This window comes from Dipodomys merriami, unplaced genomic scaffold (assembly GCF_024711535.1).
Source record: "Dipodomys merriami isolate MVZ:Mamm:240054 unplaced genomic scaffold, mDipMer1.0.p SCAF_39, whole genome shotgun sequence".
Classification (NCBI taxonomy): Eukaryota; Metazoa; Chordata; class Mammalia; order Rodentia; family Heteromyidae; genus Dipodomys; species Dipodomys merriami.
Genome location: NW_027205492.1, coordinates 8293882 through 8318957, shown reverse-complemented (window position 1 = coordinate 8318957; position 25076 = coordinate 8293882). Strand labels below are relative to the sequence as shown.

At 58.6% G+C, this 25076-nt stretch overlaps 1 protein-coding gene and 1 long non-coding RNA gene across 5 annotated transcripts in view; one reads left to right on the top strand and one right to left on the bottom strand.

The window, feature by feature from the left end:
* The first annotated feature begins 7022 nt into the window (after nucleotides 1–7022).
* Nucleotides 7023–23593, top strand: Kcng1 (potassium voltage-gated channel modifier subfamily G member 1). 4 transcript variants are annotated; one of them, XM_069989996.1, is made up of 3 exons: nucleotides 7023–7076; nucleotides 17432–18231; nucleotides 22123–23593. In XM_069989996.1, the coding sequence occupies exons 2-3, from the start codon at nucleotides 17458–17460 to the stop codon at nucleotides 22891–22893; spliced, it is 1545 nt and encodes a 514-aa protein (XP_069846097.1). In that variant the 5' UTR covers nucleotides 7023–7076; nucleotides 17432–17457; the 3' UTR covers nucleotides 22894–23593. The 4 variants fall into 4 exon arrangements, with proteins under 4 accessions (XP_069846097.1, XP_069846098.1, XP_069846095.1 ...); XM_069989997.1 differs by lacking the exon at nucleotides 7023–7076 and adding an exon at nucleotides 7961–8163 and having other exon boundaries at nucleotides 17441–18231; XM_069989994.1 differs by lacking the exon at nucleotides 7023–7076 and adding an exon at nucleotides 7961–8163.
* LOC138805281 (uncharacterized) overlaps nucleotides 17846–25076 on the bottom strand; it is a 30891-nt gene continuing 23660 nt past the window's right edge. Inside the window, exon 3 of the long non-coding RNA XR_011365479.1 lies at nucleotides 17846–17952. This is a non-coding gene — a long non-coding RNA (uncharacterized lncRNA). The remainder of the gene's footprint in view (nucleotides 17953–25076) is intronic.

Here is a 25076-nt window from a genome sequence, read left to right as displayed (position 1 = left end):
CCCACGGCCCAGACACCACCCCAGTCCTCCTCCATCCCAGCATTCCTGCTCCCTCTGACTAGAGTAGAGGGAGGTGTTGGACCGGCTGGAGTCAAGGCCATATCCACAGCCCCAGCAAGAATTGAGTCTCCTGGCTGGGAGCCATTGGCTCACACCTATAATCCCAGCTACTCAGAAGAAGGCTGAGATCTGAGGATCAGACAGGGAAGTCCATGGGACTCTAATTTCTAACTGGCAATATACCAGAAATGGAGCTGTGGCTTAAGTGGTAGAGTTCCAGCCTTGAGCAAAAAGCTAAGGGACAGTGCCCAAGCCCTGAATTCAAGCCTCAGTACACACACACACACACACACACACACACACACACACATGCACGCACGCACGCGCACACACACACACACACATGTAATCTCTGAGTCAGCTAAGTGTGCTGAGCCTAGCCCCCTTTCCCAGTCCTTCCAATTGCTTCTCCTGTGTGCTGACAGATGTGTCTATCTGCTGTGCTTGCTTCTCTTGCTTGCTAATACTGACTTTCTCTTGTGGTCAAAGTACAAGTCGATCCAGTACAAGTCTTAGCATACAGTAGGGGGTCAATGCATGTTGTTTAAGAGGAATAAATAAGTAGATCAACAAGATCAAATCATAGTCTAGAAGACTATCATTCCAGTCACAGGCAAAGAAAGGGAGGAACTGCGGATTGACCACTGAGAAGAAAGCAGCTGGAAACCCACGAATCCTTGAAGCACTGACCACGTAATAGGCTCGATAAATATTAGTTGACTATGTATTAGGAGAAAAGCATCAGCTGGGGAACCCAAATTCTGCCTCAATGTATCCCAGAATTCCTACCCACCTGGTGCTTTTGCTGCTTCGCTCCCGCCCCTTCGGCTAAGTGTGCAAGAGGACTCACATTGTTTCTGCAGAAATGAACAGAGAAAGCGATAAGGTTCCTTTTGTCATTTTTTCCCCTACTTCCAAAGCAAGCTCTTAAGGTCTCAAGGACAGACAAGGATAAAGTTGACACTCGAATAAGGATAGCAAAGAGAATGCAGAAATTGCTACATTTCCATCCTGAAGGCGCTGGGCTGGGAAGGGAGGACTGCTAAAGGAGGCCAGACAGGAAGAGGTCAGGTGATATCTGAGACGACACCAAGTCCCACCCTGCAGACTCCCACAGCTCTCTGGAGTCTCTAGTTGGGGTTACTGAGGATTACACAGGAGGGTCATGCTCCCTCCCTTACCCCCACCCCATCCCCCCAAAACCCCAAGGCTGAGTGGAACACTGGCTGGCCCAGTGTGGACCAAGCCGTCCACACACAGCTCAAGGCTAGCCAAGCCCCGCCCTCCCGTCATCCAGGGCCACAAGCTCCAGCACCACGGCCCTACCCGGGCCTGGATGGCAGGTCATCAAGCCCAGGTGTGTCATTTGTGTCACCTTTTGCTTCCTCTCCTGGTAAGGGGCTGAAGGCATGGCTCAAGTAGTAGAGTGCCTGTCTGGCAAGTGGGAAGTCCTGAGTTTGAATCCAGCGCTGCCAAGATGCAAGAGGAACAAGGCAGAGCTAGACCTCCCAAACAGCAGATGGAGAAAAGTGAGCTCTGGCTCCAGGAAGATCCTCACCCCCAGCCTCCAGGATTCACGAGGGGAGGGGAGAGAATCCCCAGGGGCCAGGGTGCATGAGCAGAGACAGCCTGGCCCTGTACTGGGCCTCCTAGGAGCTGTAACCATGAACCAGGCCGTGTGCTCCAGAAAACCTCTTCCTAATGGAGAGACAGCAGGATGGAGACAGTAGACCTTCACCGTTGATCCGGGCAGGTATCCTGCAAACATCCTGCAAACTGAACTTCTGCTATGGTCCAGGCACTGTGCTAGCACACAGAGCAAGGCATGCTAACACGTAGGTATAAGTAGGAGCCAGTATGGTCACTGTCTTGCAAACAAACTATGCATTGCTCACTGCTGTTACGATCTGGGAGGGGTCTGAGACTGACTCCACGTGCAAGCTAGCAAGTCGGCTGACCACAGCTTTGGCCATGCTAGCTGGTGACACGAGCCTCCTGGGTCACCCTCAAAGGGCAGTAGCTTGACATCTGGAGCCAGAGTTGGCATTTTCCTGTACCAGCTCTTCCCAAAGCCCAGTGCAGAGATGCGCAATGTGTTCCTTGCATGACTTTCCTCTCCCTAAGCAATAATTAGGAACCTGAATCTTTTCTGACAAGGAGTAAACATGACTGTTCTTGTCTAGAGAGAGAGAAAGTAAGAGAGCAATCTGTGTTCACTATGCAGGCAGCCGCTGAAAGAATGTAAGCCAGGTGCTGATGGCTCACAGGGTAACTTGAGCTTCTCAGGAAGTTGAGATGGGAGGATCCCAGTTCAAAGCCAAAACTGCAAGCGGAGCTGTGGCTCAAGTGGTAGAGCTCCAGCCTTAAGTAAAAAAAAACAAAAACAACAACAAAAAAAAAAGGCTCAGGGACAGTGCGCAGGCTCTGAGTTCATGCCCTAGCACCAGCGCACGAAAATAATTGGGCTTTTTCATTGTTATTTTTAAAGTAATTCAGTCCCCAGGTCTCAACCGAACATAGAGACACAACGGCTAGGAGCAGTTCCAACTATGATGACCTGGGGACCCCTGGAGGGGACAGTGGCAAAGCACAGGCTTCTCCTTCTCCAGACCCAAAGGCTCAGTGGCCAAGGGACAGCAAGACAAAATTCATCTCCAGCCATGGGGAAGGAGGGCTGAGGTGCCAAGGCCTGGACAGCTTTGTGGCTGCCAGGTGACGGTGTGCTCCCCCCAACCCCTCCACCCTGTCTGCAGGAACTAAATGAGATGGCACAGACCCAGCCTGCCTAGACTGCTCCACGGCTGCAGGCCCAAGAAATAAATGGTCCCATCAGCTGCTGAGGAGGTGAGCTCAGGATTTCGTATGGAAATCAGAGGGAACGGAGCCCAGAACCAAGGCGCTCACGGCAAGGGGGACTGAAAATCTTCCACTGTAACGAAGCAGATGTCTGGATCTGTGCGAGGAGCACTGTGCTGACCTCAGGCGTGGGGAACACGGGGAGGCAAAGGAGCTCAGGCCCAGGGCTCCCCGGGGGCCCTGCTCGGCTGGGACCCGTGGCTGTCGGAAGTTACCTGGCCGTGGCCGGCAGGTCCACTGCTTGCTTGTGCCGCCCACCCCCAGTCTGCCCTCCCCTGGCCAGATGAGCCGTCTGCTGAGCCATCCAACCCTGTGCCAAAGAAAGGAGGTGTCAAGCCTGATGCATTCTGAGAGGAGGGAGGCGATGACAGTCCTGGACTGACACAAAGCAGAGACGCGGCACCCCCTTCCCTCAGGGGAGCAAGGGAGACCAGAACAGACGGCCTGCGTCCTGCCAGACAGCCAGCATCCCGCTTGCAATCAGAACCCTTGTTTTCCAGCTTTGTAATCCTGGGCAACTTATTGACTTCCATCTCCTTTCCTTGTCTTGAAAACAAGGGCAGTAATGGCCCCCGTGTGTGGGGTGACTGTGGGCTAAACCTAAAAGCCGAGGGTGAGGGATGATTGTCTGCTACCTAGTAAATACCCCCATGTGAGCTTTTTGTGTTTATTTTCAGAGAGAGGGTTCGCCAGGCTGATCTAGATCTTCTGGGCCCAAAGGAACCTGCAGCCTCAGACTCTTAGAAGCTGGAACTACAGACATGTGTTGTTCCGCCCGGCTTATGGTATTTTGCTCAACCATGCAGTCTGCCCTCTGGGTGGAGGGGACGGAGCTCCTGTCCATTCCCGAGGGGCAGAAGTGCGTGTCCTCCGCAGAGCCAGCCGTCTGGCAGGGCTGCAGCAGGGGGAGCCGCACAGACCTTCTTCTAGGCAAGTCTGCTGGTTACTAAAGTCCTAGGAAGCAAGAGTCTCATCCCAAGGGTTGTAGCCTTGGGGGGAGCTGAGTGAAGGAGGTGGGCTTTCCCATGGGCTGTGTGGACTGTCAGGACTAAGAAGAACCACGCACGCGTGCATACACAGCCCCCACTGGGAGGGCAGGTGGAGCAGAGCGCCTCAGCTCCCAGCGGTGCCCAGAGAGTCAGCTTCCCCGGTGTGGCACAGCAGCGCTCTCGTGGCTTCTGTAGGGAGCTGGCAGAGCAGCTCTGGGCAGGCGGCGTCAGGGGGGAGCAGGGGGAAGGGCTCCTCTTCCACCCCCAGCTCAGTGCCCGGCTCTGCTCCCCTGTGGTCTCCCCCAGGGCTGGAGACTTGGCTTTTGTACCCCACGCATTCACAAAGGTCCTTCAAGAAACAATGTAGTGAATGAGACCGAAGAACTAAATGCTGCAGATCACAGACCAGAGTGCCCGCCACACTTCCCACCCCCACCCCCCGGAATTGGGGAGGCCTCTGGGGGCTGTGATGGGCCTGACACTCTTGGCCCTGGAGAGCCCAGGAAAAGTCCAGTGACTCAGCCTGAGAGCACCCGGACAGGGAGCCAGTGCACCACCTGTCAGCTCTCAGGGGAAAGCTGGATCATTCTAGAACTAGAGAACTTTTTCTTCCTGAGCTTCAAGGCTCAGAGCACCATGGGTCCTGTGTCCAGACACACAGCTAGACCAGAGCCCGGGTTCTCCGAATCCTTTTGGGACTTGAACTCAGGACCTGGGCCCTGTCCCTGAGCTTCTTTTGTTCAAGGCTCCCACTCTACCACTTGAGCTGTAGCGCCTCTTCTGAGTTTTTCTCTGTGCTGAGGAATTGAACCCAAGGCTTCATGCGTGCTAGGCAAGCACTCTACCAACTAAGCCACACTTGCAGCCCAAGAATCCGGGTTCTTTTTGACAAACCCTAGGCTGGAAGCAGGATGCGAGCTGGGTGAAGCAACTGGGGTGCAAGCTTTAAGAGGCCACCAAAGAGTCTGGGGACGGGGACCAATAATACTTTGACCCTTTTTTCATATAATTTGTTATTATCAAGGTGCTGTACGGAGGGGTTGCCCTTCCGTAAGTCAAGCAAGGAGCACATTTCTTTTTGGACAATGTCGCCCCCTCCCTTCACTTTCCTCAGTTTCCCCCTCCTGTCCCTGCCCCCAAGTTGCATAGATCATTTTTTTACATAGTGATGTAATATTTTTTACATCAACATCGGGGCAGAAAAAAATCCAGGATAAGTAAAATATCAAAATCTCTCAGCAAGATACAAATCAAAGTACCCCATTGTGTGCTTCCTCCTCAGGGGCCCTGCTGGTTCCTGCCCGGCTCCTGGTCCCAAGTGATTACTGATGGGGTCCTGGGTCCTGAGGAGCCTCATGGGAAAATGACTCCAGGCAGAGATGGGCCAGGAGATCCCAGACACAGAACAAGGCCGGGGTTCCAGAGCACAGAGACCCTAAGAGAACAGGAAGCACTTCCACCCTCCCCCCTCCCCCCCACCTCAGTCAGAGACCAGCATGCGCACCTGTGAGCCCCGCTGCCGGCAGAGTGGACCCAAGCGAGGGCCGGCCAGCCCCCCAAGCCCTTCAGAGCACTACTACACTCACTGCCACCTGTCTCAAGGCAGAGGGATCAAAGAAATCAGACCACTCAGGATACCCTTCCTGCCTTGGGAAAGCAACCTAAGACTTGCTGACTGCTGGTGATAGATGGGAAGAAAACACATCCTTAAACCCCTGACAGTGACGTCCTTTTTAGGGTATGTCAACCAGGCAGCGATGCCAATCTCCTCCTGCCCCCAATATTTACCCCAGTTCATTTCTCAGCGAGAGCTTGGCATTGGGCCCTGACAGACCTGAGTTCCCATCCTCCTTTGCCATCTACCATGCAACTCTAGGTCATTTGCCAAGATGACAAATCACCAATCTGGCTTGCAGGGAGGGGCCTAGTGGGAACTTAAACAGCATGATGTGGGCTGAGGGGCAAACCACGGGGACCCCGGGGACCAGCCACTACGGGGAGGGGTGTGGGGAGAGGCGGGGAGCACCCCCCCCACACACACACCAGTACAGTGCTCCAAAGGAGGTTGGCAAGATCACTGCCTAGTGTTCTGGAAGGCGAAAAGAAAAAAAAAAAATTCTGTGAGGTCTCCTGATTTTTAAAGATTGACAACTAATCTAAAAACGATTTAACCCGGTAGGTACAAATAAACCAAGACTGTGCCAGAACTTCCTGCTGTCCCTTGCATGCCTCTGACAGCTACAAACCACCCAGCAGCCACCTGGCGCTGGTGCCAGAAGGCATCAGTGGCTGTATCCACATCTATGGTAGGGGAGAGGCGAGGAGGGGAGCGGTGGGGAGGGGAGGGGTGGGGAGGGAGGGGAAGTTCCTCAGCAAGGAAATGAAGAAGAGAAGAGTGTAAATCTGGAAGGCTCTAAAGGAGGGAGGGACTGCGGAGGGAATTCCTTAAAAGGATTTAGAAGATTTTATTGGACGTAGTTGAGCCCTGGCAGGGAGAGGGTCAGGGAGGGGCACAGCCATTCTGTCCATGCTCCCCCCAATAGTTGATGAGGCCGTACCCTGTTCCCTCGGGGACAGCTTCTCTGCTGGAGGGCCTTTGGGGGTCCCTCTGATCTGGCACATGACCACCACATGCCCTGAGCCCCCAGGAGATCTGCTAGCCAGATACACCTGAAGGTTCAAGCCTTCAAAGTGTGACACCCCTGCCCCCAAACCAGTGTATCTGAATCAACAGAGAACTTGCTGGAAGGGCTCCACCTCAGGCCTGAGGAATGGTCAGTTCCAGTGCCCAAAGGAACATTTGGGGACCCTCTGCTACATCCGGGGCTTTCTGTCTCCCTCGAGGACAGCAGTCTGACCCCAAGATCATCCCCCCCTCCCCTCAAAGGACCAGTCCCTCCCACAGTGATGCTGTGGCAGAACGGGGATGTGGGGAGTCCTGATGGAGCCGCCGGCGAGCCCTGGCCCTGGTGGAGCCGGGGCTTCAGTCTCAGGGCAAATGACGCCTCCAGAGGCCGCTGACCAGGCCCAAGGACCCACCAGGCTCCGGCCGCGGGCTCTAGCCAGCTCCTCCCACAAGCCTTTTCGCCCCCCCCCCAAGCCAGGATCCGCTCTAGACGAGTTCCTCCTGACTCAGAGCCCAGCGTCCAGTGCTCACCATCCTTCTAAGAGGTCTCTGCCCGGCCGCTGCGCCCCTGACCACAGCCTGCGCCGTGGCAGCCGTCTCCCCGGCTCGCCTCTGCCCAGCCCAGGGCAAGTTCCTCCAGGCAGGTCCTTGCCCATCTGTCCTCACGAAGGAAGAGCCGCCTAGCCGGCCTCTGGCCGGCTTCTGCGCGCGTCCTCTCTTGGGTCTCTGATGGCAGAGCAAGGCAGCAGACCCCCAGGAAGAGGGGAGAAGGCGCAGGGCCGGGGGGAGGGAGGGGGGAAGCTGGCTTCTGCCGGTGGGGACATAGCCCGGGCCGAGCGGGCAGTACGGGGCACCACGCCTGTGTCCCCGGGGCAGGCCAGGAGATGGCAGCCCGGACCCCGGGGAACCCGGGTCCCGCCCGGGCCGCGTGGATCCGCACACGTGCCGCCCCTGAGGAGTTGACAGGACACCTGCGGGGCCGTCCCGCACGCCCGAGGCGCCCGGGCCGCCGCGCTGGGGACGAGGCGCGCGTGGGCCCGGGCCGGTGGCGGGGGGCGCGCACGACCACCGCGCGCGGGACGGCGCGGGCCCGGGGCTGGGGGCGGCGGGCCGGGCGGGGACCGGGACGGCGGAGGAAGGGGAGCCGGCGCGGGCCGTCCGGGGTCGGGGTCGGGGTCGGGGTCGGGGCGCGCCGGTGCCCGGAGCCGGGGACGCCGCCGCGGCCCGGTGCGCGCAGCGGGGAGGACCCGCGCCGCGCCCGCCCGCCCTCTCCGCCCCGAGCGCAGTCCCCGCCCGCCGCCCCGCCCCCTCCCGCCCGCCGCCCCGCCCCCTCCCGCCCTCCGCCCGCCTTCCGTCCCGCCCCCTCCCTCGCAGGCCGGCGCGCCGCGCTCCCGGCGCACTCGCAGCCCTGTGGGGACCCGAGGCGGAGGCGGGACGGCCCCGGGTCCGAGTGCGGGAGCTGAGCCGGCCCCCGGGGCTCAGGTCGGGCGGCCGCCCGGGGAGGCCGAGCGGGCGCCCCCGGCGGCTTCCGGGCCCCCATCGCGCCCTCGTCCGGGACCCGCGGATCCCGCGGGGACGAAGCTGCCGCCCGGCCGGCTCCGGGCGCCGGGGACGCGGCGACGGGAACTTGAGGTGGGAACTTCGCGCGCGGCGGCCTGGCCGGACCCCGCGCCGCACGCCGGGGCTCGGGGAGCCGCACGTGGCCCCGGCCCCTCCCGGGGGTCCCCGGAAACGCCGAGCGAGGGGCGTCCGCGCCCGGCTGACCGGGGCGGGGCGCCCCGCCGGCGGGCGGCGGCCTCTCCAGCCCGAACCCCGGGAGGAGACCGGCGGGGTGCAGGGGCGTCCGCCGCTCGCCCCTTCCCAGCGCCCCGAGGCGCCGATGGCGCACCCCACCCGCGGGCCTCGGGGAGCCGTTCACTGTGAACTCGGACGCATTTATTGAGCACCTCTGGTGTACTTGAACGGCCACCGACCGCGCCCCAGCGGAGCCCGGGGCCCCCACGCCCGAGGGGCGCACGCGGCGCTCCGGAGCCTTCCGGTGGGGAAGGAAAGACGGAGTTCATGCATTCCTGGGATTGGCTGAGCACCTGGTGTGGGCAGCTCACTGCAGCAAACAGCCGCGTATTCATTCAACAAACATTTATTGCCACCAGGCTGGGGCAGGGCAGGGGACGGCGAGCCCCGGGGCGGGCCGAGACTGGGCCGGAGGGTCGGGGTGGCTTAGGGAGACGTGGGGGGCTAAGGCAGCCCCAGGGAGGTCAGGCTGCTTTGGGCTACCCCCGGACACCCCATGCGGGTGGATCTAATGCGTTCCTTGCGGTGTGTGTTGGGGGGTTAGACAGGAATAAGGGGACCCAAAAGCTCCATCAGGGAGGGCGGGCCTGGGTGCTGGGGCGCATTGATTTAAGGTTACTGCCGGGTGCAGGCGCTCTCCAGTGGGGTTGATTTGCAAAGCTGTGCATTCAGCAGGCATTTTCTTAAGCACTTCAGGGGTGCCATGCACCAAAGCCCCCCGCCCAAAGGTGGGTGATGGGAAGGAGACAGTGGTGTAGATATCTCCTTCTCTGACATCCTGAGCTGAGGAGAAGGGACCCGCAGAAGCGGGTCTGACTCACCGCGGGAGGGCGGGAGCAGAAGGGAGTTGGCCAGGTGTGTTCCAAGCCCTTTCACCTGCGGGCACCGCGGGGAGCCTCACCAGGGGAGCCTGCCAGCCAGGGATGGGGCGGGGGCCTTTGTGGGCTCGTGGCCAGGACACACCCTCTTTCCTGGGTGGGCTGCCCCAGCCCAGAGAGGCCAGATCTCTACCTTGGGCTTTGGAGAGACAGCACTGAGCAGGCGGCAGGCGATCGGCGGCCCCGGGGACCGCTCTTCTCCATCGTGCTGTAAGCCAGCTCGTTCCAGTGGAAAGATGTCTGTCGTGGGACACGCGCCAAGCCCACAGGGAACTGTGAGTGCGCTGGAAGGCAGGCAAGCCCAGTTGTCTCCTTCTGAAGCTGGGGGGGGGGGGGAAGGGCCTGGGCTGTGGGGGCTGCGAGGCTGCTGGGGGCAGATCGGAGGGCCCCTTTACGTGTGCTGCACCTGACAGGTAGCTGGGCTGGGGCGGGCACACCCCTCCCCCCAACAGAAGGGCCAAGGGCTGTGCCCTGGCCACAGGGGTCCAGAGGCTTTGCCCGGGACTAAGGAAGCCCCTCCCCAGCCCCGGGAGGGTGCCTTGATCTTGTTGTCCTTTCCCCCACCCCTCTGTCTTCACGTAGAGGTTTTTGTCTGAGGACATGTGGTAGAGCGCTGGCTTAGCAGGTGTGAGGCCCTGGGTTCAATTCCTAGTACTGGGGTGAAAAAAAGGATTTCTTTTTAAGAGTTTGTATTTCCAGTTGCCAGAAGTATAGGGATCTGGGAATTCATTTGTTTGTTCAGCCCAGAAATGGAGCCCTTGGGGGTAACATGGTGGCTGGTACGGCCCCTCTAAATAGAATTAGTTAAAAAAAAAAAATAAAAGAGGCCAGAAAGAGTCTGTCAGCAAGTGTTCCATCACAGTGGCCATTTTTATTACCTCACGGACAGACCTGGATGAGCAGTGTCCGCGATGGCAGTGGATTTGCTGAGTCCTGGCTGGGGGGGGGGCCCAGGGCTGTTCATGTGGCCTGGTGACCTCTGCCACATGCCTGCCCCTCTCCAGTTAGGCCCTGGTCTCCCTCTTCGGAGGTGTAGCAGCAGGTGACCCCCCTTCCTGCTGCCCCAAGAAACGCACCCCTGATTTTAAGCCTGTATGCTCGCTCTCATTTTCTGGCTGTGGGAAAGGTGTTCAGCCCTGGCACCTGCCGGAGGCAGACATGAGTTGGGTGTCATTTTGCCAGTAGTGCAGGAGGCAGCTTGTCTTTTTGTGGAGAAGGCTCTTCCGGCACATTCTCTCATTTGCGGGAAGGAGGAATAGAGGCCCCCTCAGACTTCAGAGTGTGAGACCAGGGTCCGGGGGGACTGAGTGGTGGTGAGGATGGATGGCAGGTGGCAAAGCCACAGTCCCCAGGCAGGTTCGGACTGGGCGATCCGGCCTGCCAGGCTCTGGGTGAGCTAATGGCCAGAACAGTTTTGATGAACGAGTTAATTGGGGTTAAAGGCAGCATGAGCAGCCTGAGTCAGCCCAGCCAGGAGCCCTCATCCTGACAGATGAACCAGCAGGGAAACTAGGCCCAGGCAAGGCCAGGGAAGAACCGCATGGATTGAAATGGAGGGGTCTCCAACACCTCCTGCTCCGAGTTAGGAATGGCACATTCGAGAAGCAGAAGCCAAAGGCCAGGAGACTCAGGAAGGAAATGCTTTTCTTCTAGAACGTGGCTTTGGGTGGTATGAGTTTCCCGTGTTTATGTATTAGCATATTATTGTACCTTAAAGCATCTCCAACTTACCTTACGCTATCTGGAGACATCCCAGGTGGATCTCTGGGCTACACCCAGGGGCTGCCAGAAGAGAATCCACTCCTGGCCATCTCCAGCTTCCAGAGGCTGCCTGCATTCCCTGGCTTGTGGCCCCGCATTGCTCCGTCATCTGCTTCCTTTGCCCTGTATCCTTCCCACAGGCTCTGATGGCCAGGCTGAGTTTGACAAAGCCAGGGATTCTGTTGGTTTTTCTGTGGTGCTTTATGGCAAGTCTCACAGGGATGACAATACTTCCCCAGCCATAAGCAAGCCTGCTTCTCACCCCCTCCTCCCAAGGCCTTTCCAGAAGCTTGTCTGTAGACTGGAGAGACTGGACCCAGCCCCTGGAGCAGCACGGGGGGTGGAAGAACCACCCGTCAGGAGATCCGAGGGGCTGCAGGGTGTGGTTTGGATTCTGAGCTCATTGTTTTTCTCCTGTTCACGTCTTGGAGCCTCAGCGTCCTGTGTACGGTGGAGGTATTTGTGGTATTGCCTGGCTTTACACTGTCCCAGTCCAGGCTCCTTTTGCAGAGTGTGGCCGCTAGCGCTCACTCTGCATCCTTGAATGTGGAAGAGGGGCTGAGGGCCCCTCAGACGGGACCAGCAGAGGCAAGGGGCCAGAGAGGCCAGCGGCTTATTGAAAGAGGCCCATGACGGTCAGGCTCACTGATTGGCGGTTGCGGGAATCTTTTTGTGTCCTTCATAGTCGTGGCTGTGGGATGGAATCAGGTGTGTGAGTATGGGGGGTGGGGGGGGGGTTGAATTCAGTGCCTTGGAGCTGACCTAACATTAGCTTTTTGTTCTACCACTTGAGTCACAGTTCCACTTCTGGCTCTTGGCTGCTTACCTGGAGATAAGAGTGTCATGGACGCTCCTGCCCAGACTAGCTTTGAATGATGATTCTCAGATCTCAGCCTCCTGAGTAGCTGGGATCCCAGGTGTGAGCCGCCAGGAGCCCTGTAGTGGCTTCTTACCGAGACTGTATGGAGCTTAGAGCTGGGAAAGGCTGGCTGGCTCCGGTTGAGTCACTGGCTCCTCCGGTCAGCACCAGACATGGCCAGGCCAGCCTGGCTTAGACTCTCGTCCCTTGGGGCCTCCTGGCCCTCCGTCACGCCCTGAGCCCAGGATGGGGCCTCCGCTCAGTGATGCTTTACAGTTCAGGGGTGAAGAACCTTTATTCTACCAAGGGCCATTTACATGTTTATAACATCATTTGCAGGCCATAGGAAACGGGCGGCCACCGGCAGCCCGCGGGAAGCACAGGGGACACTCACCGTCTGTCCGTCACGTACCCAGTGATTCTAGAGCCTTAGGAGGCGGGATGTCCCTCCCCTCCCATTTTGTCTTCAGAAACGTGTTCTCCACCTAGCCTGAATCCTGGCGTGTGAGCATCAGCTTTGTTCCAGGACGGGGGACGTGGCCTGAGGGCAGGGAGGTCTGAACGTGATCCAGGGGACCCCACTGCAGACGGTGTTTCTGGCAACGTTAAAAGGGGTTCCACTTCTCCAGGGAAGCAGGACCCCACAGCCCTGCTGCCTCCCACAGGGGCCTGAGCAGAGGGCCAGCGAGCGCCTGCCGAAGCCCAGGCGGCCCCTCGAGAGTGTCCAGGCACAGGTGGTGTCCCATCCGCGGCTCCTTTCCCCTCTCCTCCCTCCCCTCCTCTCCTCTCCACCCTCTCCTAAAGTTGATGCTAGGAACTGCTTGTCTGGCAAGCTGAGCCCTGGGCAGTTTGAGCACCCAGGGCATTAGGGAAGCCAGGGCTTCTCCATTTTAACCTGTTAAGCAGTTATGAGACCTACAAGTCTACCTCAGCGCTGCTGCTGCTGCTCCTCTTCCTCTTTTTCCTCTTCCTTGGCCTGGGCAGGCTGACTTGCCTTACACATTTTCCCTCTTGGTCCAGTCCCCCTTTTCTGACCTTGTGGGGACTGCCCATTTGGTTTGATAGGGACCCTTAACTGTGTCTGAGCCCTTCTGACGTGTGTGACGTGTGCATTCATTTACGTAAATAGTGCAGTGCTGTAAACTGCCTCTCCGCTCGGTGTGTGTGGCTGAGCCCACAGCTCATCCATGGCTTGCTTCCCAAGCAATCTGCAGCCTCTGCCCTCTGCACCTAGCAGTCTGATGGGGAGGCCAGGGGAGACCAGGGTCCCTAACCAAGCCACACAGGACAGTACCTTGTCCTAAGATCAAATAAATCCAAGAAGCAAACCTGCATTCGAGATTCCAGTGCAGGAGCTAGAAGCCTGCTCGTGCCTGTAATCCTAGCTACTAAGGAGGCCAAGATCCGAGGATCACAGTTTAAAGCCAGCCTGGGCAGGAAAATCCCTGAGACTCTTATCACCAATTAACCAGCAAAATGCCATAAGTAGGGCTGTACCTTAAGTGGTAGAATACCAGGCTTCCATGGTAAAGCTCAGGGTCAGTGCCTAGGCCCTGAGTTCAAGCCCCAATACTGGTACAAAAATTAAAGAAAAAAAAAGAATGTGTCTTTCAGCTTCTGGTTGCAGGTCTGGGGAACAAAGCTGGGAGTGGGGTTCTGGGGGTCACAGAGCAACAGTGAGCTTCATCATGCTCAGCAGTGCTCCGTGGCCTTCCCGGAGCACCACCCAGCCTGAGCTCCCTCCAGCCCTGAGGTTCAAACCCCAGTGGGGCCGGGACAGCATGTTCGTGTGGGTAGGAGGATGACGTCACAGCTAAGTCTAACATCACAGCTGCACGTGGAGGGTAAATCGGTGATAGTGCAGTGACGGGCCGGGGCCTTCTGCCTTTTGTCTTTGCTGTAACTCAGGAGGAGGAGGAGGAAACCAAACCCAAAGGTGGAGCCACTGACCTTGAACCAGGGCTCCTGATTTCACAGCCCGGGGGCTCTTCTCCAGCCGAGTCCCCTCCCCCACCCCCAGCCAACCCCAAACCAAGCAGATGAGGCAACCGCATGGATGAACTTACCATTCTAGAGCTTCCACAGGGGGCTGGCTTAGCTGAAATCAGGGCTGGGCCAGGCTGGGCCCCATTTTGAAGGCCTGTCTTCCCAGTCTTCGGAACCCCACCCCCACCCTGCTTCCTTCCTGCCCCTTCCCCCATGCTCAGAACCCACATCCAGTCTCTCCCCCCTCCTCCGCCGCCATGTCCCTGGCTCTCTCCTCTGCCCCTCACATACGTGGAGTGCTGCAGTGACACGGAGCCCACACAGAACATTCCTGAACTTGGTATCAGCTGATTAGCTGATGTCAACCCCACCAGTGATTACCCAGTGCCATCTCACTAGTGTGACAGTCACAGACCCAAGGATGGAGACACCACTGGGGGGCCCCATCCTGCCTACCATACCATCCAGGTTGTACCTGTACACATGCGTGCACGTGCACCTATGTGCCTGTGCACGCACGCGCGCGCGCACACACACACACACACACACACACACACACACACGTCATCTGTGATGGCCCCATGCTGGCCATGGAAGATACTCCATCCTTACCCTTCCCTGGATTTGGCTTCGTCGTCCTCTGTCCATCATCCAACAGCCAGGAAGTGCTCCCTCTCACGCATGCTCATCACAGCGCCACCTACCTGTCTCCTCAGTAAATGGCACCACAGAAAATGCTACAGCACCCCTCGATCCATCTGCAAGTCCAGTGGCTTTTCTTCCAGGAGAATTCCAAAGGTCACCCAGCCCTCTTTCCTCTCCACCTGTGCCCAGAATGTCTGCCGCCATCTCCAAGTGAAATACCGGCCTTCCTCTCCCCACTCTCTCCTTTCCTCCCTCCCTCTCTCCCTCTTTCCTTCCCTAACTCTGCCTGCCAGCTCTCCTGCTCCTTGTCTTGTCTACTCTCAAGATAGTACCCAGATTCTTCTGTCTCCTCAACTGCAGACATCACCCTGGGAATCAGCAGCCTGGACCCCTTCCACCCATGAGGCTCCACACCCCTTCCCCTGACAAGCCCCCCCCACCAGTGTGGCTCCCCTGACAAGCCCCCCCCACCAGTGTGGCTCCCAAAGCCCTCCCCCAGAATGAGAGGGCTCAGGCTGCAACAGGAGAGACCTGAGGTCCTTGAACGGTGTAGCTGGCTTGGTGGTGACGGCAGCATTGTGTCTCCCGGCCTGCGGGGCCTGTTTGATTGGTGGACTTGACTGGAGTCTAGAATTCCAAACTGTCCTCCACAGTCATCCTCCATATACCATCCTCCACACACTGTTCTCCACAGCCCCTAGATCATCCCATCTGATCTCACAGATGGAGAAAGGGACCCACTCCGCATCCAGCAAACTCCAGCTTCTCCCTGCCAGGGCCTCTGTCCTGCAGATTCCCCGTCCCCTGTGCAAAGCAGCCTGCTGGGAAGAGCTGTCTGCCCGTGGGGAGGCCGTGGGGTGGGGAGACAGCAGGGGCCGTGGGAGGGATGTGGGGGGAAAGGAGCAAAGGCGTGGGGGAGGGGGAGAGCAGCCAGACTGTGGGAAGGCGACCCTTGGAGAGCGGAGGCCGTGGGATCTCAGCGCAGCCCTGGGGCTGGGGCGGCTTCTGTGTCATTCTTGCTAATCTGTCATTTTGCTCTTGTCTTTGGTGGCAAGAATAAAGCTGGAAGGGGACGCGGCTGGGTGTGATGCACCCCAGAGGGTTGATTCCCACGCCCCAGGCGCCTGGCAGGCTTTGCCTGGGGAGGTCAGGAACGCAAAACCCCCACGGTGTGTATCCCAAACACGGGTGCGCCCCCGTGTTCCAAAGCCCGCTCTGTGAAATGTTAGCTCTCTTCAACCATGAGTGGGGAGCTGACAGACTTCTGTGATGTGATTCCTGCTGGGGGCCCCCTTCAGGGGGTCCCACATCCTGGCTCCTGTCAGGCCGCTTCACCCCTACAGAGGGTGGGGGTGGAAGTGGACAGTGATCGCCACTTGGAACTGCCCTGCTTGCTTCGGCTAGGGGTCGGGCAGGGGGACGGATGGTGATTATAAAATCCGAAGTCCTTGAAGCTTACCACCGTCTCCGAGATGGCTGATTCCCCAGCGCTCTGCTGGGTCACCCGGAGGCCCGGCTCAAATGCCCACAGGGCAGGGAACGAAGTGCTCGTGAGTGAAGTGGGCGTCCCGGAGGAGTGGGGCGCTGCAGGGGACAGCCATTTCGCAGTTGGAATTTGGACCGAGTGTTGTCAGATATTCGGATTTTTTTTTTCAAGAGAAGCCAAGAATATGGATTTTTTTTTTACATGAAATTTCTCAATTTGCAGAAACTTCTTTAAGCCAAGCAAAATATTCCTGAACCGAGCTCAGCTTGTGAGCTGGTACTGAATAAACAGTCTCTCCTCAGCAGCGCAAACCCTTGGCTTTGAGGGTTGACAGGGAGGAGTCTGTGCAAGCTGGCAGTTTGGCCTCAGTTTCCCAGAAGTGCCTGTCATCTGGTGCTCCTTGGCAGGAGACCTACCCGGTGGGCAAGCCTGTCTCTGCGCAGGGACTTGGGGGTGAGGGAGGACCTGCGCGTCCCCAGGCAGCAGCCTTCTGCAGGGGCCAGAGCCACGCACCGATGTTCGAGGGAAGGGCAGCGGAGTTAGCTGGAAGGGCCAAAGGCTTCCAGGAGGCGGGAGTGCAGCTGGGCCCCCACCACTGTGAGTCACGAGGCGGCCCCGGCTGGCGCATGTGCAGACCTGTGTTCACAGGGCGCGTCTCTGTCCACTGCCTCCTGCCTCTGGTACTTAGTGTCTGTCTCCCATTTCTGGAGCCAGTCCAAAGGGTCCCTTTGAAGATGAGTTCCGAGCCAGGCGTTGGAAGCCGAGGAACTGGCCATTCACTTACCCGTTCGTCCCTGAGTCTGGGGACAGGAGAAAGAGTGAGATGGCCTGGCCTGGCCTCCGGGGAGGGGGGCGCTCTAGGGGAGACAGTGTCCAAGTAAATGCACCCCAGTGTCAGCCCTGCGATGGGTCGGAACAAGGTGGGAGTGAGTGGCTTGGGCTTTGGGGGCTGCATTGGTGGGAGAGGGATCAGGGAGGGCTTGGCAGAGGAGGGGTGTGGGGCGGAGCCTCCGGGTGGTGGGGAGGGGCCAGGTCTGCAGGTTGGGACAGCAAGAATTTAATCCCTAACAGGGTCTGGTGGCTCACGCCTGTAATCAATCCTAGTCCCTCAGGAGGTTGAGATCGGAGGATCACGGTTCAAAGCCAGCTCGGGCAGAGACGTCTGTGAGACTCTTCCCTCCTAGGAAACCAGCCAAAAGCCACAAGTGGGTGTGTGACTCAAGTGGTAGAGCACTAGCCTTGAGCAAAAAAAAGCTCAGGGATAGCACTGTGAGTTCAAGCTGTAGGCATGCGCGCACACACACACACACACACACACACACACACACACACACACACACACACACACACACACACACACACACACACACACACACACACTTTGATTCCCGACTTCAGAGTGGCTTAGATAGTGGAAAGGAAGAGCCTGGCTGAGACTTGGGGTCATCCGGGGTCTCTCTTGCCCTTCTCTCCCCCTTGCCCCCGCCCCAGGCCCTCCAGGGATGTGAAGCCCCAAAATGACCCTGTTACCGGGAGACAACTCTGACTACGACTACAGCGCCCTGAGCTGCACCTCGGACGCCACCTTCCACCCGGCCTTCTTCCCACCGCGCCAGGCCATCAAGGGCGCCTTCTACCGGCGGGCGCAGCGGCTGCGGCCGCAGGACGGACCCCCGCCCGGGGACCGCCGCCGGCAGATCATCATCAACGTGGGCGGCATCAAGTACTCGCTGCCCTGGACCACGCTGGACGAGTTCCCGCTGACGCGCCTGGGCCAGCTCAAGGCCTGCACCAACTTCGACGACATCCTCAGCGTGTGTGACGACTACGACGTCACCTGCAACGAGTTCTTCTTCGACCGCAACCCCGGGGCCTTCGGCACCATCCTCACCTTCCTGCGGGCGGGCAAGCTGCGGCTGCTCAGGGAGATGTGCGCCCTGTCCTTCCAGGAGGAGCTGCTCTACTGGGGCATCGCCGAGGACCACTTGGACGGCTGCTGCAAGCGCCGCTACCTGCAGAAGATCGAGGAGTTCGCCGAGATGGTGGAACGGGAGGAGGAGGAGGAGGAGGACGAGGAGCCGCTGGACAGCGACGGCCGGGACAGCCAGGGCCCCGCGGGGAGCCAGGGCCGCCTGGGCCGCTGCATGCAGACCCTGCGCGACATGGTGGAGAGGCCGCACTCGGGGCTGCCTGGCAAGGTGTTCGCCTGCCTGTCCGTGCTCTTTGTCACGGTCACCGCCATCAACCTGTCCGTCAGCACCTTGCCCAGCCTGCGGGAGGAGGAGGAGCAGGTAGGACGCCGACTCTGGATGAGGGAAGGGTCCCTGGGCGCCAGGAACAGGGCAGTCTGCACACCAGCCGTCCATCCTCGGTGCCACCTCCTCTGAGAGGTCTTCCCTGACTGCACACTGGCTGAACCGTGGGGTCAGTGTGTTAAGAGTGTGCGTTGGCCACCTGCATAGCTAGGATGACAGGCGTGAGCCACCAGCACCAGGCCATCGTCTGAGTCTTGAATGCGACTCTCATCCAGAAGTGAGGAGGCGTGTGTGGTGCTGAGGATGAGATCTGTGGAAGGCTTCACCCCAGGCCTGACACAGGAAAAGCTGCCTCGGCCCTGGCGGGCCCAGCAGGCCCAGGCTGCCAGGGGCTGCCTGCAGCTCCGCCCTCATCTTTTCTCAAATCCTCCAGCATCCCTGTGGTGTGTCATTCTCTTGCCCTCTTGGCAGATGCACACGCTGTGGCAGGCCCAGCAGGCCCGGTGTCTTCGGCCTGGGGATGGGGAGATTCCCCCACTCCCCCCCCCCCGCCCCGGCCACACAACACTGCCTGTGGCTCCCATGGGAAGATGCACCCTCAGCCTCTCAGAAGGAGAGGGTAGCTCCTGCCATCACCCCACACCAAAGCCTTTGGTGGAAGTCGATTCCACAGGAGGTAGGGACGCCCCATTACACCCTCCTGGTAGATGAGTCCCCAGACTTTGGACTTTGAGTTGTAACTCTTCCCTACCCCCTTTGCATGGGGTTCTGGGAGGAAGTTTCCAAAAAAAAATGAGATGTCAGGTACAAATTCAGGGCAGTAGGCATTTGAGAAATAATAGAGTGAACCCAACACACGTTCAAAGCCATCCAGCATTATTGAGTACCAAGTGTTCAAAGCCATCCGAGTGCATGCCCTGAAGGTGCTAAGTTCTTTTGGCATGCGCACGGCGGCGGCTTGGCATTCTTAAGTGCTTACCATGGGCGGGGCCTGGCCTCGCACCAGAGGTGTAGAGGCCAGGGACTGAGCCTGCAAGGCCAGCCCGGGCTGCATAGTGAGACATCGGCTAGAAGAGCAACCACAAACTCCCTCCCCATGGGCGTGGATAGCCACGGAGGACGGCTGGCACTTTTTATCCACTGAATTTTTTACAAAGGTATTAAACAGCACTCAGCCAACAAAATTAATGTTTGATGAGCGGAGGGGGCCATGCTAGGGAAGGAAGGAGGAGCCCAGCGGCCTCCGTGCCTCTCCCCCTCCCCCATCCTCAGCTCCCACCAGCGGGAGGCTGGGGCAAAGCTCCACCTGTCTGTGCCTCAGTTTCTTCATCTGCCCTGGGCCCGTGACAGTGCTGTGGATACTCGAGTCTATGTGAAGGGGTGAGCATGTACAGGGCTTACAAAACCAGCCAGAGAGAAAGTGGAGGGGGACAGAAGGCCACGGAGCGAGCTCACCATGTCAGACCAGAGAAGTCCCTGGACTTCGTACAGATTCTTTTCAGCTTCCGATGCTCTAATTTTATCAGGAAAATAGCAGTAAAGCCTTTTGTGTTCAACTTCTGAGACTGCTTATTGTTTGGGGGATTTTAATGTTGATTGTTGTTTTGTTTTTGCTTTTTGGGTTTTGTTTTCTTGGTGCCAGTCCTGGGCCGTGAACTCAGGTCCTGGGCACTGCCCCTGAGTTTATTTTGCCCAAGGCTAACACTCTGCTACTTGAGCCACAGCTCCTCTTCTGGGTTTTTTGGTAGTTTAATAGAGATAAGAATCTCACAGACCGGGCTGGGAAGGTGGCTCAGTGGTAGAGCACTTGCCTTGCATGCCTGAGGCCCTGAGTTCGATTCCTCAGCACCACATAAGAAAAAAGAAAAAAGCTGGAAGTGGCGCTGTGGCTCAAGTGGTAGAGCACTAGCCTTGAGCTGAAGAGCTAAGGGACAGCGCCCAGGCCCAGAGTTCAGGCCCCATGACCGGACCCAAAAAAAAAAAAATCTCACAGACTTTCTTGCCTGGATTGGCTTCAAACCATGATCCTCAGATCTCAGCCTCCTGAGTAGCTAGGATGACAGGCGTGAGCCACCAGTGCCCAGCTTGTTGTTTTTATGGGGGGGGGGGCTGATGGGGGAGGTTTGGGGACCATGGTGTGGGTGGAAGGCCTCCCATGCTAGGAAAGTGTCGAGGTGGTCGTTTTTAATAATGACTTGGTGAATTGCTCTTCAGGTTCATTTTGGGGGAGGGACGGGAGGGTTCACTCTTCTACTTGCTCCTGCGTGTACACATTTGGGCGCCTGTTGCATGCAGGCTCTGTAGGGGAGACAGGTGACCAGACAAGATCAGACTTCAAGTCTTTCTGGGGTAGGGTGAGGAGCAGCACCCTCGCAGGACAAGGAGGCTGTGTGTGAGAGCGTGGACATCGGGGCTCCTCAGAGGGGTGCCCGGAGGCTTCCTGGAGGGGCTTCCTGCCCCAGAGGTCTGAGACCTCACAGGCCCAGCCAAATGGCTCACATCACCAGCCTTTAGCATAGTCCTAGAACGAGACCAGACAGAGCCTGACCTTGAGAATCCAGCTGTTCCGAGAGCCACGAGATGCCGGGCTGGAACCTTGGTCTCTGTCCTCTCTGGCCTCTGGGAAGATGGGGTCCAGGCGATGGAAGACAGTCAGGCCCCCAGTTCCCCTGTAGGCCAGGGCCTCTGTGTCCAGGGGCCAGAGCAGCTTTTCTTCCATCTGTGCAGTCAGCATTTAAATCAACTCCCGGCTAGTTAATGAAAAATGCTCAGCAAGGGCTTCCCCATAAAACTGCAGGTTCCCAAGGTCTCTGGGAAGCTCCCCAAAGCAGCCTGGCTTGAATCCCTGAGGGCAGAGATCAGCATCCTCTGTATCCCCCCCACACACACCTCACCTCCCCAGCGGCATTGCCTGCCTGGCCCATGACAGCTTTGTGTTCCCTTCCGGTACCCCTCTAAATGTCATCCCTGAGACAACCTGCCAGGGGCGGGGCCTCTCCGGGCACTGAGGTGGGTTGGGCTTTTCTGAGTAATGCGGCTCTGCCCCAAGGGGTTGTAATCTCCCAGAAAGGGGACTCTCCTAAGGCCTGTGCAGAGAGGAGCTGACACTGCAGGAGAAGGGAACTGGAGTGCAAGCAAATGGGATTCCTGCAAGCAGGGAGTTCACAGGTCTGTCTGAGAAGCTGCTGCTCCAGCAAAGAGCTGGAGGAGGGAAGGCAGGAGCAGAGTGGGTACTGAGGGCGGAGGATCTGACGGGAGGCGCCAAGTCGCAGGCAGGGGACATGCTGAGGACAGAGGGCTGGGCGGGTTGAGGGGTTCCATGAAGAGCAGTGGAGGGGAAGACGGAAGAAATAGAGGCCCGGGGCGAGCGGGCTCCCACGTCCCATCACTAGAGGAATGGGTGTTCAGCAGCTCAGGAGAGGAACCACAGGCAGGAGAAATCAGGGGCCCGTTCTGGACGTGATCAGGTTCCAGCACCCAGGCGGTGCTAGGAGCCAGAGCAGCAGCTGTGGGGGAGGGGGCCTGAGGTCAGACCCGGAGAGAAATGAGGCCTACAGAAGACCCCGTTCAGGGGCTGGGAATGTGGCTTAGCGGTAGAGTGCTTGCCTGGTATGCATGAAGCCCTGGGTTCGATTCCTCAGTACCACATACACAGAAAAAGCCAGAAGTGGTGCTGTGGCTCAAGTGGTAGAGTGTTAACCTTGAGCAAAAGAAGCTCAGGGACAGCACCCAGGCCCTGAGTTCAAGCCCCAGGACTGGCAAGAGAGACAGACAGACAGACAGACAGACAGACAAACCCTGTTCACACTGGGGTCAGGGAGTGACAGAGCTGAGCCCAGGGCCTGGTAAGATGGGGAGCAGGCAGGCCAGGCCCGGGTCCCCACTCTTGGTGGCCCCTCCCTGAGGGGACTTGTCCCTCTTCTCCAGGGCCAGTGCTCGGAGATGTGCCACAATGTGTTCATCGTGGAGTCGGTGTGCGTGGGCTGGTTCTCCCTGGAGTTCCTCCTGCGCTTCATCCAGGCGCCCAGCAAGTTCGCGTTCCTGCGGAGCCCGCTGACCCTCATCGACCTGGTGGCCATCCTGCCCTACTACATCACGCTGCTGGTGGACGGCGCGGCCTCGGGCCGCCGCAAGCCGGGCGCGGGGAACAGCTACCTGGACAAGGTGGGGCTGGCGCTGCGCGTGCTGCGGGCGCTGCGCATCCTCTACGTGATGCGCCTGGCGCGCCACTCGCTGGGGCTGCAGACGCTGGGGCTCACGGCCCGCCGCTGCACCCGCGAGTTTGGGCTGCTGCTGCTGTTCCTGTGCGTGGCCATCGCCCTCTTCGCCCCGCTCCTCTACGTCATCGAGAATGAGCTGGCCGACAGCCCCGAGTTCACCAGCATCCCCGCCTGCTACTGGTGGGCCGTCATCACCATGACCACGGTGGGCTACGGCGACATGGTACCCAGGAGCACGCCGGGCCAGGTGGTGGCGCTCAGCAGCATCCTCAGCGGCATCCTGCTCATGGCCTTCCCCGTCACCTCCATCTTCCACACCTTCTCCCGCTCCTACCTGGAGCTCAAGCAGGAGCAGGAGAGGCTGATGTTCCGCCGGACCCAGTTCCTCATCAAGACCAAGTCCCAGCTCAGCGGTGTGTCCCAGGACAGTGACATCTTGTTCGGAAGTGCCTCCTCCGACGCCAGGGACAACAGCTGAGCCCAGAGAACACCCGTGCCCCGCCCGCCGTCTGCGGCCCGACGCCATCGCCGCCCACCACGGAAGCCTGCCACGGGTCACCCGCCCTGCAACCGACTCCAGCCATATCACAGGGCCCCCGCCCGCCCTACCCTGCCCCCTGTGCCCAGCAGGGAAAGGGAGCCTGGTCTGAGGGGGCACTATCATCTTCTCCCTCAGTAGGGGAGCCGCTCAGCCGTCCCCCCGCCGTGTAAATAACACACCCACAAAACCTGCCCGGCAGAGAAAAAGCCAGTACCAGAAACATCCAGTACCAATGTGTCTGTCCTGTGGCCAGAAGGAAAACACCTTCCATGGGGCCCGTCTTAAAAGAGGGAGCTGTGTCTCCCGGCAAAGCCGCCCAGGGAGGCAGCGGAAAGAAAGGACCCGTTTTCTGGGGTGCGTCAGCTGCCAGGGGCCTAGCCTGCCCCAGAGGGACAAGAGAGGACAGAGTTGGGGAAATACCCCGTCATGCCACCTTCCCTCCCTGCTCCTCAAAGCCTGGCCATCTTCATCTTTTCCCTTCTTACCCATCTGCTGTCCCCCGTCTTATCCCTGATTCCCCAACTTCCCAACAAGGCATTTCTCAGTGCAAGGGTGGCCAGGACGTAGAAGCCAGTCCATTTGGCTGGCTCCAACCGAAATTGCTTATCTTAAAAAATAAAATGAAATAAATAGGTGAGATTTTCTTCTCTCCCACATTTATTTTAACACTGGGAGCAAGTGCTGCATGCCCCCTGCCCGTCTAGCTGCATAGTGTGCTTCCCTGGACAGTTTGGGAAGCGCATACTGAACCCACCCCCCCCAAGCCCCATGTCCCCCCAGACCTACACAGCACCCACCTAACCCACAGAGGCCCCAGCCAGCCCAAGCTTCACAGACACAATGGCATTGCCCTCTCCTCCATCCCAGGGTGTCTAGCTGCTCCGCCATAGCCACTGGCTGCGGGGCCCAAATCCTGGCAACTGTCCATCGTTTAGTCCCCCCATGTCTGGCCCTGCCCTCCTCTCCATTTCCTCTCCAATTCCCACCCAGCACACCTCTGTCACGTTCATCCATCCGCCTCTCCAGCCTCCTCTGCGGATGTCCCGCCCACTCCCACCTCAGGACCTTTGTCCTTCATGACAATGGGCAGAAAGGAAAAAAAAAAAGGAAAGAAAGAGGACCAGAGATGTGAGCAGCATTTGAGGTTTGCATCTTACAGTATCCCCCAAAGCTCACATGCTGAAGGCTGGATGAGGCCTCGTCTTATTGGCTATCGGGAGGGGATGGGAACTTTGGAGCGGGGCCTGGTTGGAGGAAGCCATGGGCACGCCCTTGCAGGCTGAGGACCCTCCCCCTGGCCCTGCCCCTCTCTCTCTGCTTCCTGGCTGCCAGGAGGCGAGCAGCTCTGCCCCACCAGGCCACGCACAGGACGGACTCCGTGGTGCTGTGTCCGAGGGGACACCTCAGAACATCCTCCTCCCGCCCAGGAGCAGAGCGCCAGGCCAGCTGGAGGCTGGTCCCCAGCCCCTCTGTCTCTCCCTCTCTCCCTCACCATGTCTCCATCCGTGGCTGTCCCTGTCTTCTGCCTGTCTCTTTCTGCCCTTGCGGCAGTTTCTCTTTCAGTTTGCTTAGTCTCTCTCCCTCTCTGTTTCTGTCTCTTGTTCTGCCTTCTCTGTCTCTCTTCCCTGTCTTTGTCTTGTCATTCTGTGGGTGTCCTGTTTTCTATCTCTTCATCTCTCTATTGTTTTACCTCTATCATTGTCTCTGTTCTCCACCCTCTCTTCTGTCTTTTCTCTTTCCTCTGTCTTCTGTCTCTCTCCTCTCCCTCCCCTTCATCCTCCTCCCCCACTTCCTCCTCCTCCTCCCCCTCCAGCACTTCTCAGGCATACGTATGGCTCAGCAGAGTGTAAATGCCGTCCCTGCCATATGGCCTCATTAGAGACTCCTGACACCTGCTTCCAGTGACTCACACCTCGCGTAAGTTTTCCAGCTAATTAACCGTCCTCTCCCAGCCCAGCAGGTGCCATAGCAATGGGTGCTGCCATCTCTGGCGAGGTGACGCCTCAGGTTTACGGAAAGTGACTGAAGTGGAAGGCAGGAGGTGGCAAACGGGGCCTTGAAAACCTGGACCCCCCCCAACTTAAGGACAGAGGCTCACGTCCCTGTGGCCAGGGTCACCG

Excerpts from the sequence above, each read along its gene's own strand:
- Kcng1 (XM_069989996.1), top strand. The coding sequence starts at position 17,458 with ATGACCCTGTTACCGGGAGACAACTCTGACTACGACTACAGCGCCCTG. Across the intron at positions 18,232-22,122 it reads TGCGGGAGGAGGAGGAGCAG|GGCCAGTGCTCGGAGATGTG; the intron begins GTAGGACGCCGA and ends CCTCTTCTCCAG.